The 15,442-nt window shown below is 44.4% G+C and overlaps 1 protein-coding gene across 2 annotated transcripts in view; it reads right to left on the reverse strand.

Annotated features, from left to right (window-relative positions):
- Positions 1-15,442, reverse strand: part of HSPA14 (heat shock protein family A (Hsp70) member 14) — a 46,050-nt gene that overhangs the window by 11,416 nt on the left and 19,192 nt on the right. Inside the window, exons 9-14 of one of the 2 annotated variants that reach the window (XM_040413146.1) lie at positions 13,018-13,173; positions 12,522-12,624; positions 10,335-10,550; positions 8,712-8,885; positions 8,102-8,172; positions 5,478-5,591 (exon numbers count right to left, since the gene is read on the reverse strand). In XM_040413146.1, the coding sequence (XP_040269080.1) occupies positions 5,513-5,591; positions 8,102-8,172; positions 8,712-8,885; positions 10,335-10,550; positions 12,522-12,624; positions 13,018-13,173 (799 nt within the window). In that variant the 3' untranslated portion in view covers positions 5,478-5,512. Of the gene's footprint in view, positions 1-4,480; positions 5,592-8,101; positions 8,173-8,711; positions 8,886-10,334; positions 10,551-12,521; positions 12,625-13,017; positions 13,174-15,442 lie in introns of those variants that run through there. The other variant, XM_040413145.1, reaches the window with a different exon arrangement.

Here is a 15,442-nt window from a genome sequence, read left to right on the forward strand (position 1 = left end):
AGTGACTGGACACCCCACAGCAGGGATCAGCAACCTTCGGCACCCCAGCTGCTGTGAAACTACAACTCCCATCATGCAAACATGCTCAGCTGTTCTCACAACTCCCAATGGAGCATCCTGGGAGTGCCGGAGGTTGGGGGGTCATTTATCAGACTGGTGTAAAGTAGAACGGTCTTAGTTGCCCATAGCAACCAATCAGATTTCGCCTTTCACTTTCCAAAGGAGCTATCAACAATGAAAGGTGGAATCCGATTGGTTGCTAGGGGCAGCTAAGCCAGTTCTACTTTACACCAGTCTGATAAAGGACTCCATTTGTGTTTTACACCACTTTTATGGCACATCCAGTGTTTTGTGGCAGAACTGGTCCTCTCATGGCACTTCTCTTGTGCACTTTTAATTCTCATTAAGGTCTCATTCACACAATCACATTTTTCACCTGTGTTCTAGCACACTGACCCATTCATTTCTATGGTGGCCATGAACATGTGGATCCAGATGGCCATTCCACAATGTCTTAATCATGGTCTTGACATTTATTGATGAGAGTGAGAAGAGTGCGGAATACAGACTGAAGGTATCTATATCTCGCAGGGTCATGGTCGTGTGCAGGGCTGTTAGCCAGTATCAATACATAAGAGGAAAATGGGTCTCAGGACACAGAGTTGGATTATAAACTACTTGCCTGAGTGGTATGGACAGAGGTAAGTGGGTACCGGTGGTGATATCTTTAAGTAAAACATATACCTTAAAACAGCATTAAGTGAGGAAAGATTCACATTATGCAATTTTTCTTGAATTTATTGGAAAAGGAAATAAAATGTATAAGTCCTGAAAGCCTGCGTGTTTTTTTTTTATTGTGTGTGTCTGCGCAGTAGTACCGTTGTTATTGATTGCGTCCCCATTGCCTTATTTGACTCAGAAAAGCCTAAGGCCTCTTTCACACGGGCGTGTGTGCCCCATGGTCGTACTGTGGGCACGACCATGCACGAGCACAGTCCGTGGGGCAGCCGCAGCGGATCAAGACCCATTCACTTGAATGGGTCCGCGATCCGGCCATTCCGCAAAAAAGATAGGACACGTTCTATTTTTTTGCGGAACAGAAGTACGGGACGAAACCCCACTGAAGCACTCCGTAGGGTTCTGTTCCGTACCATTCCGCATCTCCGGACCCATTCAAGTGAATGGGTCTGCATCCGTGATGTGGAATGCCCACGGAACAGCACCCGTGTATTGCAGGTCCGCAATACGGCAACGGGGTGCACACGCCCGTGTGAAAGAGGCCTAACACTTTTTATTTGTGGAATGAAGGCAATGCTTACCCATTATGGTGGCCATACACTGGCAGATTTAGACCATGTTCTGCCTACCATCAGCACATTTTCATGTCACGTGCCATCCCCATGCACATTCCAGCTGATCTGCCATGTTGGATTTCCTCCACCGTTGTCAGATGCTGTAGTTGAAAAGTTGTTCATGCAGGACAGATCTGTATCCCAGCAATCCGCCGATCACAGAATGATTCTTCCCTCATTGCAATTTAAGGAATTGTCCACTAGGGAAACAACTATCACCGACAGACCCTGGAGGACAAATCCGGAAATTCCTAATGCATGTCCAGCACGAGACTATTACATACAGAAACCAATGAAAGTAAAATGCAGATTGGTTATCCCTAAATGCCACAGGAAGAGAACCACTTGTCAACTGTGCAGACATGTTTTTTTCATGAAACTTACATGAAATGCACATCCACATACCTTCCAGGCAATTAGTGAAGAAGCTTTACCGGAGGTTGTGCAGTGGGTTTATATTGCTGATCTATCCTCAGGATAGCGTTGCTTCATCTTCAAGATTACACTGCGTTTCGTCTCAGTTGTAGAGACGGCACAGAATAATTGGAGCTGCTCTCCCCATTGACTTGAATGGGAAAAGCACATGTAATTACACTACAATGGTGTAATCTTGCCACGACCTCTTCAAACAGCTGACTGGTGGAGGTGTCAGACCCCTGTCGACCTGATATTGATGACTTATCCTGACGATAGACCATCTATATAAACCCACTGCACAACCCCTTTAAGCTGACCCCACACAAGTTGCACAATGGAGGGTTAAGGGCTGGTTTCCAGGAGTCTTCAGTGGTTCAGGAATGCCCAGTGGACCCTTTCCTGCTAATCTGCCTATAGCGCATGAGGTATTAATATTCTCTTTAATCAGCACACTATGATAGGTGGTATGTTCAACCACTTGTTGTGATGGGGTGGGCTCAGGAGCTGTGCCTGCACCATGACCTGAGTTTACCAGCTGTATTATACAGCTGTCACTGCCGGGATCAGAGTTAACTCCCATTCCATCAGTTTATCCCCTTACATGCCATAGGCAATGCTGACTGCAGCATCAAATTGGTTAGAGAGGAGGAAGCTCCCTCTCTTACCCCCTCAGCCAACCCCCCCGCAATGAAATTGTGGCGTGCAGAGGGCTTGCTATGGCATAGGCCTAAATATAGCACTAAGCCTGCCATGTAGAGACACCTATTAAGCCCTGCCTGTCATGATTACCGCCAGGGGCGTATCTAGCGGCAGACCATGCAACTGCTTTGGGCAAGAGGGGGCCCAGTTGCGATCATCTCCTCTTCTACTGGGGGTGAAAACTTGGTCAGGGCTCTACCCTCTAAAGCAGGCTTTCTCAACTCCGGTCCTTGGGACCCACCTACCAGTCATGTTTTCAGGATTTCCTTAGTATTGAGGAGGTGATATAATTAGTGTCCATGCATCAGGACTTACCACAGGTATTAATTCTGTGGGATATTGTCAAATCCTGACCGGTAGGTTGGCCCTGAGGACCGGAGTTGAGAAACCCTGCATTAAAGGAACAACTTTTAGGAAATGAAGCAGTGGAAAAATGGCCCAAGGGTCATTGAAAAGGGGTTTAAGCAGAAACTCTTCTGTCCTGTGTGGGGGGCCTGGTTTGATCCTTGCTATCGGGGCCCTTACTTCTCTAAGTACACCACTGATTGCAGTAACTATCTTAATGCACTGGAATACAGAAGTATTACATGATCAATCAGAAGAATGCATGTTCAAGTCTCCTAGTGGGACATAGAAAAAAAAATATGACTTGCTGCCGGCAAACACATTTATGTGAAAAACATACAAAAATAAAGAAAACCTACACATAATTGCTATTGCAACATCTGTAATGACCCATACAATATAATGATCATGTTTTTTATACTGTGCAGTGAATAGTGTAAAAAAAATAAAAGAAATGACAAGACTGTCTTGTGTTCATTCCACCCTCCAAAAAACATAATAAAAAGCAATGAAATAGTTTTTTTAGTACCCAATAAAGGCCCCAATGGAAACAACAATAAGGCAAAAAATAAGCCCTCAAATAGCTCTGTCAACGAGAAAGTCATGGCTTCTGAAATGTGATAATGACAAACATAAATGCTGTTATCCTAAGTACCAAATTAGGTCTCGCCCTTAAAGGTTCTCTGGGAATGATTTAAATTAGCTGCCAGCAACCTGTCTTGGAATTGGCAGGACTGGTTGCCTGCCCAGGCAGGGGGGGTGGGCGCATGCTCAGCGCGGTTGGTATCATCACTGTGGGAGCGCCACGGTTTTGAAGGGACGGAGCCAGCAGTGTTGGACATTCGTAGTAAGCATACAGAGGCTGATGCCCATACTATATGTTGTGAGGAGCCAACGTCACCAGTAGAGGGCGTCAGTGATGTCGCAGGCAGTTAGGAGTGCACGGGGGAGGTACTGGGCTCTGTGAATGGGCTCACTAAATGGGCACGCTTGGGCCCTAAGGGCTCATGCACACGACCATGTTTTTTGTCTGCATCCGATCCGCATTTTTTGCAGACTGGATGGGGACCCAATGGGGCAGCACACCGTGGAGATAGAAAACCACAAAGGAATACCAAAGGTATGTTTTAAACAAAGTCTGACTGCACAACAGCATGGTAGCATTCCTTATATAGGCCAAATGTTTAAGCTACACACTACAGGACCCATGTACAGTATCTGGTTGTCCAAGTAGATATGGAGATAGAGCTTTCACGTCAATATTGTTACATATCATTATTATGAAGGGGCTGTGAGTGGTAATTTGTTTTAGTGCTCTGCCGCCACGGATCTATGGTTACCGCTGGTCTCTGTATACTAATCATGAAGCTGATTATTTACAATTTAACCACGTGACCACTGAAGCCAATTACTAACCTCAGCACTCTAGTGCTACTAATATAGACAAGACCACTGAGGCCACTGATTGGCAGGGACCACAGGGCCGGTGGCACTGGAGTAAAGAGGGACTAAATGGGTGTGTTTTTAGGATTTCATACCATTTCCTACCTTTTGAAAATGTATGCCCTGGGACCCCATTCAAAGGGTATACATACGGTGACCGATTGCACTAATTTTGACAGTACACAGAAAATAACCAGGATATTTGGATTTTTTTTTTTTTTTTACACGTACTGCTTTGCAATTCAAAAAACACAACACAATATATCAAAACCGTAGAGGAGTTATAATGTTACTTTGCAATGGTATTACAGTAAACCCAAATGTATATACATTTGCCAAATAATAGGTAAAAGCCTACTTTGATATAGTGGATTTTGCAGATATATCAAAACTAGTGCAAAGAACTGGAGTGTTTACCCCTAGCAGCCAAATTCCAGTGCTTATATTTCTAAAAATCCTCCCACAAAAAATATTCGACAATTTTGAAACCAGCACCTGGAGCCGAGTACTTTGTAATTGCATCTAATTAAATGTATTACAACTACTGAGTTATTCAATGAAATCTATCTGTATAGCGCCTCCTGCTGTTTGCGCTTTTTCTAATTTGTCTGTCCTGCTGTCTGAGATTGAAGGACATGCTCAGTTCCATCTTTGGACTGCCACCAGATGCAGCAGAAAGGACATGCCCTCTGCCAGCATCAAATATATCTAGCAGAACATTTGGAGCAGCGAATGGGGAGATCTCTGGATCCATGTGAGGTACAGGGCTGGTTCTAGCTTTGTTAGAAAAGGTTGTCATGTACTAGATGAGGTCTGATTTTCATTTTTTACATCGATCATGGGATAATCCCTTTAAGGCAGTGACCAGGCTTGGCCGCTATGGTCATCTCCTCCACTTGACGTTTGCAACAGTTTTGATAAATTCTACCTACCATAATCACCTTACATGTCAAACATGCTCTATGAGACAAAACAGTCAATATGCGGTATGGGCGAGCACACCAGGCGAATGAGAGGCGTACAGACTAAAGGTCTGCATGAAGCTCTGAATACGGAAATACTGGATATGCTTTTGGATGGCTATACCGACTGATCTGAACATATATAATATTGTCGACAATGCTGTACTGAAAAGCAACAAAAAGGGATAAATCAAAGACTCTATGAAGAAGTAAATCATGAAAGGATAGGCTGGTTTCTTTTTAGATTCGGACTGTACACAACACTGCCACCAATGTCTATAACTGATCCTTGCACTAAGATGAATCTTCAAGGGTGATCATTTCTGACCTTCCAGTGTCTTTGTCCGTGCATGTTACATGCAATGAGCCATCCCTGTAGATAAAAGAATAACATAATAATCATACACTAGTTTACATCATTAAAGGGAAACTATCACCCCAATTGTGGACCGTTATCTACAGTAATATGCGTAGTACTGCAGACAGTACCTCCCCCGTGTGCCCGCGACATCACCTCCCTGCTGTCTGGCTCCTCACAGCATATAGTATGGGCATCGGCCTCAGTATGCGTACTACGCATGTGCAACACTGCTGGCTCCGTCACTTCACTGGAGTCCAGATCACTATTTTTGTGAAACACATGGTCAGGACTACTGTGCATGCGCACATGTGCTCACCATTATGTTAGAGCAGCACTGCAGTCCATACTGTGTATTTCAGCCCAACTTTGACGAGGGAACAGCGGTGGCAGTAGGAAAATAAAGTAATATTGTATAATATGTAAAATAAAATAGTGCTCTGGACTCCGTATCTGCAGGTCTGCTCATGTATTACTGAAGATAATGGTCCAAAATTGGGGTGTCAGATTGTAGAATCATTCCCCCTTTAACCCCATGACAGTCCCATAAACATTGGGCAGCTAAGGAAAATCCCACTGAAGATCACAGAAGTAAAATATATAGCTCACATAGATAAAAAAAAAAAATTCAAGAGAAAAAGGCAACGCAAGCGGCAGTAAAATGCTTCACAGAGGACAATACAGGACAGCTCAGCTCACCAGCTCCTCTTAAGTTGCCCATACACATTAGATGTTTGCCCATAAAAGCGAATGGAGCAGTGGCCGCGCTTGTGCGGTGCGCTTCACATTAATTTCTATGGGACTTCTGAAAACAGTTGAGCTATATTTGGCTATATTCAGCACTGGTGGCGCATGCGCGGTCCGCTTTCCTTCACTTTGTGGGCTCCGTTTCAGAGATAGCTGTGGGTACTAGAGGTGAAAGCCGCAGCCATCACACATTGGTGGCATATCCTAGCTATATGCCACCAATGCTTGAAAAAACACAACCCCGTTAAGTGTATGGTTGGCTTTAGGTTAAAAAACTAAGATGCAAGGATCAAAACAGGGATGGCTCCTAGGTCGCAGTACATCCAAAAGGTAGGAAGTATCATCCAGCACTCTGTGTAAAAACTAATTGACATTATTTCATAAGACACATACTAGGAGACTTAAAAAACAAGTTTCAAGCTAACTGGAGCCTTAAAGGGGTTGTTGCACTTCAGCAAATAGCGTTTATTATGTAGAGGAAGTTAATACAAGGCACTTACTAATGTATTGTTATTATCCATATTGCTTCCTTTTCTGGCTGGATTTATTTTTTCATTATATTATACAGTGCTTGTTCTCCATGGTTACGACCACCCTGCAATCCAGCAAAGGTGGTTGTGCTTGCACACTATAGGAAAAAGCACCAGCTTATATGTGCTCTCATAGTCCCAGCCACCAGAGAAGCTGGCTCTTTTTCCTATAGTGTGCAAGCACGGGCACAGCTGATGGATTGCAGGGTGGTCTGTAACCATGGAAATGAGCAGTGTATAATGTGATGAAAAAATGAATCCAGCCAGTAAAGGAGACAATATGGAGAATCACAATACATTAGTAAGTGCCTGGTATTAACTTTCTCTACATGATAAATGTCACTTGCTGAAGTGAGACATCCCCTTTTAAATCATAGCAGCTGCAAAACATGTAAGCGGGGCCTGTGATTTACACCAGATGCTGGATACTTACTACCAGAACTATACTTTAGACCAAGTATGACCCTACAAATGGCAACATCTCCACCAGTCTTGAAAGAAGGTACAGCTGGCCATAGAAATTACATGTCTGACAGTGGATCCTGTCAATTTTTCAATTGCTGCCAGGTTTCTTTTTTGAAGTTCTTAGCCTACTTTCACACTTGCGGCAGGACGGATCCGACAGGCTGTTCACCCTGTCGGATCCGTCCTTCGCTATTTCGCCGTGCCGCCGCTCCGTCCCCATTGACTATAATGGGGGCGGGGGCGGAGCTCCGGCACAGCACGGCAGTTCGCGGCGAGAGGCCGCCGGACATGCAGGATTTTTAGTCCGGCGGCATATCGCCGTGCACTGCCATGCTGCGCCGGAGGTCCACCCCCGTCCCCATTATAGTCAATGGGGACGGAGTGGTGGTCCGGCGAAATAGCAGAAGGACAGATCCGACAGGGTGAACAGCCGGTCGGATCCGTCCTGCCGCAAGTGTGAAAGTAGCCTTAAATCCTCTCTCCTCAATGCAGCTACTTATTGCACGAATGGATCTAAAATAAAAAATGAAGCAATTTTGCAGATATTCCTAAAAAAGTTGTCTGAGAGTTAAATTTATTAAACTTACTGCAGGAAATGTAAAAAAAAGTTAAAAAAGTTCACTGCTGCTTAAAGCCTCCACTAGTCCCTTTACCGTGCCATACATCCATGTGACAGTTGCCAATCACTAGACTGAGCAGTCAGGTGCCATATATGCTTGCATCACCTTTATCATCGTCATAGAGTGCACAGGTAAGTTGCAGCAATTAGTATCGGTAAGTTACCTTTTCATTGTAAGTACAGTCAGTATGTCATGAACACCATTATCTTTCTTCTGTAGATCTTTAAGTACAATCTGTGAACAAAAAAGAATAATATTACACGTTACCTATAGCATACCACATCTGCTGGATATTCATTCTACTACCGGTGATAAATAGGGTGGAAAGGAAACTGAACCTCCTATTAAAAGGGTATTCTCACCCTCCACATTTTTGGCATAGGCACAGGATGAGTCACGAATGCCTAACAGGTCTGGACTTAATATATTACCAAACTCTGGAATAATCCTCTGGCACTCAGTCTTTAAAACTCCATATTTTCTTTATTCAAGACGCATTAAAAACAAAACATATCGGCAGACACGCGTTTCGGATATGTCCTATATGCTTCTTGGATGTTTTAATGCATCTTGAATAAAGAAAAAATGGAGTTTTAAAAACCTCACGTCCCAGAGGATTATTCTGGGTTTTTGTGGTATAGTTGTGGACTGAGCGGACACAGTTTCCTTCGGTTTCCCTGAGAGGAACGAGGACACTCATGTCTGTGCGGTACCACGTGAGAGGGTAAGCATTTTCTTTTAATTTCTGGACCTAAACCGCAGTAATATCTTACTTGTGCAAATTTGGAGTTTTCTGATGTACTTGGTTTTTTAACGGATTCATATAGTTCCAAGCAAACGGAGGTAAAGCTTCCAGGTGCTTGTAATAAGTGTTGTCTACGGGCGGGAAGTGGGGTACCCGATGGCAGCAAAACGGAGAACTTCTCAGCTCCCGACTCATCAGCTTCCTGTAAAGACACGCATGGAATGGACGGTTAATACTACTGTAAGTGATCATAAAGTAAGCCTTATATCATTTCACACTAGGCTGCCTGTATTTAGTTGGTTTTGCCATGTTGGATAGGTACTGTATTAGGGACCTCCTGTGGTCCATGCTGCACACTCTTTATAAACAGCATATCTTCACAAAGTGCAGATTCTAATTTCCAGGATTCCTGTTTTCAGTAGGACAGCCTCGCAGAACAGCTTCCATTATAATTTTAATACTGAGGACTGGTGTGGTTTCAACGCCTGGCACTAGAGATGAGCGAATTACATGTTATGAAATTCGTTCACACTTCGTTTGGTAGTAAATCGGACCATAACGCAATTCTATGACAAAATGCCTTTAGAGGCATTCCGTTATTCGTTCCGTCATAATAGAAGTCTATGGCCTGCATAACGGATCCGTCCCGTTTCCGTTACGCAGGAGAGGACTCCCCCGAATCCGTTTTGCAGCCCATAGACTTCTATTATTACGAAAGGACTAACGGAATGTCTCTAAAGGCATTCCATTATAGAATTGCGTTATGGTCCATGGTAACGGAATCCATAACGCAATTCTGCTTTTACCACCAAACGAAGAGTGAACGAATTTCAAAATATGAAATTCGCTCATCTCTACCTGGCACTCTCACCAACCAACTGTTCGAAGAGACTACAGTGCTGCTTACCAGGAAGGGTGGGGGCAGCCATTACTGGTACTTCAGCCCCGTTCCACTCAAGTGAATGGGACAGAGCTACAAACAGTACCATGCGTAGCCAGTACAGATCTTATGGCACTGTGCCTAGTAATAAAGAGCTCGCAGCTCGGTGGGGGTGACGAGAGTTAGAATCCTACCGATAAGTCATGAATACATACTATATCCTTGTAGATTGTAAACCCCCGTGGGAAGGGTCCACTCTCCTATACCAGTTTGTAACTCGTCTAGTTCATGCTTACTGCAATTGTTTCATATTATGTATGTACACTCCTTTTCATATGTACAACTTCTTGGAATGACTGGGGCTTTAATAATAATAATAATAATAATAATAATAATTCAACATTAAAATCCCAGAAAAATAGGAGTATAACAGGAGTATAACATGTCCAAGAAGTTGTGGTACATGCTACTGTTTGACCGGGTTCTTATTCTACATAGCCGCAAGTCAAGATGATCAGACTACAAACCAATGAAAACACAGATTCACATCAACAATTGACCTCAATAATGAATACATAGTGTGAATAGAGCTCTATACAAGTCCCATACACATTAGATTGTTGGCCTGCTAGTATTGGCATTATCCACCCATGTTATTCTAATGTGAATGGGCAGTCTTACACCAGTAGGTACTACTATGTAACAGGGCAAAACTGCAACGTAGATCATTTATCCTTGTATTCTTTCCTTGTGCGCGTTATATCTACAAACCTTAACCAGTATGTCGCTGGCAGAGCACTCAATAGTAATGGTGTCTGCTTCCATAGATGGATTTTCTTTGCCCAGTAGAATTCCAGCTTGTATAGCAGCTCCAATAGGAATCACCTCATCTGGCGGTATGCTACTGAGCAGTTCCACATCAGGAAATAAATCCCGAATTAACTGCTGCAGTTTAGGAATGCGAGCTGACCCACCACATAAAACTACCTACAACAGAACAAAGGATTTATCAGTTACAACAAAAAAACATGCTTAGACTAAAGAGTTTAACTGAAGTAGTTTATATATTTTAGGTTAATGCTGAGGTGGCGGGTGTTTTGCACTATTTTTCAGACTATAAGACACAGTGGAAGTGGTCATTAGCATACGGGAGGCACGGACAGAGCTGCGCTGCTGTACTCGCCTTCCTTGGTCCTGCTTTGGTGTCCTGACCGTGCACAGCGGCAGGATGTAGTACACGTAGGTGCGCACTGATGCTGTGCACCGTCACGTCACAGTACACAGCAGGACCCAGAAGAAGTGATGGGGCAGTGTGTCCTGGATCTGCAGCACCATCCGGAACAAGCAATGCAAGTTTTTTTTTTTTGTAATGTCTGATCTGAGGCAGATGGAGACAGGGGGGTCCAATCTGAGGCAGATGGAGACAGGGGGGTCCAATCTGAGGCAGATGGAGACAGGGGGGTCCAATCTGAGGCAGATGGAGACAGGGGGGTCCAATCTGAGGCTGATGGAGACAGGGGGGTCCAATCTGAGGCTGATGGAGACAGGGGGGTCCAATCTGAGGCTGATGGAGACAGGGGGGGGGTCCAATCTGAGGCAGATGGAGACAGGGGGGGGGGTCCAATCTGAGGCAGATGGAGACAGGGGGGGGGGTCCAATCTGAGGCAGATGGAGACAGGGGGGGGGGGGTCCAATCTGAGGCAGATGGAGACAGGGGGGTCCAATCTGAGGCTGATGGAGACAGGGGGGGGGTCCAATCTGAGGCTGATGGAGACAGGGGGGGGGTCCAATCTGAGGCAGATGGAGACAGGGGGGGGTCCAATCTGAGGCAGATGGAGACAGGGGGGTCCAATCTGAGGCTGATGGAGACAGGGGGGTCCAATCTGAGGCTGATGGAGACAGGGGGGATGGGTCTGACCTGAGGTTGGGGAGTCTGATCTAAAGCTGATGGAGCCTGGGGATCTGATTTTGGGGTGTAATGCAGAATGGGAGTCTGATTTGGGGATTTGATGAAGAATGAGGATCTGATTTGAGGGTTTGCTCTGAGGTCTGATGGAAGCATTTTTTTTTGTTATTTTCCTCCTCCAAATCCTAGGTGTATCTTACAGTCCGGTGCGTCTTATATACCGAAAAATGTGCTGTGTGTGTGTATATAAATATATAAAATCTGTTATTGTAATCCTGCCTGTGATGATGAGATAGCTACCTGTACAGGAACTTCTGAGAAAAAATAAATAAAAATAGGGCAGCAAAGCTCAGCCTTTTGAACACACCTTAAAGCATAACTTGGATAACACCTAAGCCAGCATCTCATCTGCACACAGCTCTTTCCGGGTGATTACCCTTTATCAGAGCAGAGATAATTAGCTTAACTAGCTGAGAGGCCTTTATTGGGGTTCTGGGCGATTCCATAATGAGAGAGAGTGTGAGTGCCTAGTATGCTTGAGAAGTATTGTAGGCCAGGAAATTCTTCTCTGGCTTCTAGGAAAAATATATGCAGATTAGCATCTCTACCTCTCTCACCCCCCTCTACCTGATTTGTGTAGAATCGATTTAGACTCGAAAATTTTCACACATAATACATTTTAAGAAACTTGTTCATCTCTACTTAGTACCAAAACAGGATTACCCAACTGGTTATGTACACGTTATATTTTGCTCATATAGATCCTGTGCTTGGAAACCAAGCAATAATTTTTCATTTAAAAATGTGCAGAAATCACATTTTAGAATAGGACTTTACATATCACGCTTTTATGAAGATATAGAGAGAGAATAGTGTGCCTCAATCCAGATCAACTGTCCTAAAGGCCGAGTTCCCACAATTGCCCTTTTTTCACCTGTCAAATTGACAACACCTTTATTTCTAGGAAACAGAAAATAATTTTCACCCTAGGTTGCGGTGTATGTAAAATAACATGCATTTGAATATTTCATTAATACTAACTAAATGCAAACCTGATTCACATCGGTCGCTTTAACACCAACTTGTTCCAGTAGGGTTCGGATTGGATCAATGCACTGATTGAACAGGGCAGAACAGATAAGCTCAAAACGAGCCCTGTAAGAAAGATCAGCAACATTAAGAACATAATCATTTCCTTGAAGACTACAAAACAGTATAGGAATGCTGAATAGGAAGCATTCAGGTCCATAATTAAAGGGGTACACCCAAGTTATGGCATAATGCAAAGATATGCAGCTCAGTGGAGGTTCCTACATCCACAGATCCACTCTGTACAGTCCCGTTCCAGGAAAGCTGAGAACTTTAACACAGTCCCAAGCTAGGGAAGTAGGGCAACACTGCTGCTGGTCCTTAAAGTTTCCCCAAAGTCCTGCTCGTGTGTGCAGTGTCGAGTGATACACCTCCTATAGTACTCCTACACACCCCTGTAGGTTAGAAGGCTGCCGACAAGAATTCACAGGGAAAAGAATACTTGCCATTTAAACTTACCTTGAAACACTGCAGTCAAAATCAATGCCATCATGCAACGAGTCCACAAAACAATTGGCACTTCCCAGGGTGGACAAAGAATGCTTGGCCCCATCGGCACTATTCATTAGTTTCATCATTGCTCGGGCGTTTCCATTAATGTCTTGTTTGTATGATCTATACAGGAAAACACATAAAAAATGTCTGTTATCCTAGTAAGGTTACATTTTGCCTAAAATAAATTAATCCTTTGCGCTAAATTTGCCCTGTGTGAACCTGAATGTAGAGGGGATTACCAGGTTCCTGAGCTGCATGAAGCCAGCATGGCCCCTGCACAGAGATCAGTGGGGGTGCTAGGTGTCTGCCCCCCATCTGTTACGGTATTGGTCATCAATAGCTATAACCCAGTAAGCCCTTTAAAGGGGTTAAGCCATGATTGATGTAAAAAATTAAAATCATATAGTACATAAAACAGTGTCGGACTGGGGTGCCTAGGGCCCACCATTAAAATGTATTTTGGGAACCCACCGTACGGATACATTCAAATATAACCTGCTCACACAGCAGCAAGATGCTACCAGATGATTGAATATGGGGGTCCCTGCAGCACCTTTGAGAAGGTAGGTCCTGGGGAGAAGAGGACACTGGTAGCTTTTCTCTATACCTAGAAGTCATCTCAGCTCTGATCGTGTCTATAATAATAATAAACTGAGGAGTTTCTTTAATAATCTATCACGTTTTTTTTATATGAACATAGGCTGGTTGAGGTGCTGTACATGGAATATATGTATGTAGTGCGGTAAGCCTACTGTGTTATGTGCCACTTGTGCAGGGGGTGGGATTCACCTGTACCCCCGTGGGCCAGTCTGAGCCTGCATAACAATACCTTTCTAACAATGCAGCCCTGTACCTCACATGGTCCAGAGATCTCCACATTCACTGCTCCTATTGCTCTGCTAGATTATCTTCTGCCTGGCAGCTCAGGGGACAGGTCCTTTCTGCTGCAGCTCTCTCCCTGTAAGGGTCCATTCACACGTCCGTAGTGTATTGCGGATCCGCAATACACCCGGCCAGCACCCCCCATAGAACTGCCTATTCTTGTCTGCAATTGCGGACAAGAATAGGACATGTTCTAATTTTTGGCGGGGCCGCGATCCGGAAATGTGGATGCTCTCCGCATCCATTCCTGCCCTATTGAGAATGAATGGGTCCGCACCCGTTCACGATATTGCGGAACGGATGCGGAACCATTTGCGGACATGTGAATGGACTCTAACTGCCACATCTTGTAACAGAAGATATGGCTGGTGGCAGTTGAAGATTTAAATTGAGCATATTCAACCAGCTCAGCGAAATATGGAAAAGAACCCACAACAGGTGGCGCTATACAGATGCATTTCATTGAATAGCTCACTGGCTATACTAAATTTTTAATTCCATCAAAATAAAAAAGGATTCAGAACCAGGTGCTGGTATAAAAAACAAAAATGTAGAATATGTTTCGGAAAACAACCCCTTTAAACTTCACCCACTAGAATTGCTGCTATATACCAGCACAGCATCTTGCCAGGAACTGAATTCAATGCATTTCCATTTTCCATGCTGCACGCCGCGCTCCCGGTGCACTACAGAGGCACAGAAGTACAAGCAAAGTGTTGTATATGGAAACTGACTATAGTAAGTCTATGATGCTTGATCTGTATAAACTTACAGAAAAGGCTGGAGAAATACACTCTGGCTGCATAATGTTCGCTCTGATCAGTGCTAGACTTTATAATAATAGGTGAATCAACCATTATGGATAATACAGTATTCCTGATCTGGTGGTGATATGGCAGCGGTCTCAAACGAGGATATCCTTCTTGAATTACAATACCTTGCCGGTAAAAATGCTTTAACTGCTTAAAGGGAACCTGTCACCTAGAAAATGCATATAAACCGCCGACAGTACCTTATTGCAGCCTGTAGCATGATTATAAAAAGGTGTCGGTGTCTTCTCTGTGCAAAAGTCTGAAAAAAAGACTTTTATTCAACTGGCCACGCTATGTAAGCGATAGTCTTGAAGTCAAGGGGGCAGCGGCTTTCTCGCCTGAAGTCAAGCACGCCCTGCCCCCTTTACCCCCCCAAAGCGTTTAATTGATGCCCGATTCCTTCACTGCCGGTTGCTTGAATGTAGTCTCTCGCATGTCCAGGGCTCTCGTGTGCCTGAGCATTGAGCTTTTGAACAATACCGCATAGCGGAGTGGAACAGGCACAGCGCTGGTATTGCAGGGACACAGCGCACGCGCAAGACTACATTCATGCGTCCAGTAGTGAAGGAAATCCTATCAATCAAACGCTAAGGGGAGGAAAAGGGAACGGGGAACGCTTGACTTCAGGCGAGAAGGCCGCTGCCCCCATGACTTCAGGACCATCATTTACACCGCGTGGTCAGACTTATGCCGCA

The sequence above is a fragment of the Bufo bufo genome, chromosome 1, assembly GCF_905171765.1.
Source record: "Bufo bufo chromosome 1, aBufBuf1.1, whole genome shotgun sequence".
Classification (NCBI taxonomy): Eukaryota; Metazoa; Chordata; class Amphibia; order Anura; family Bufonidae; genus Bufo; species Bufo bufo.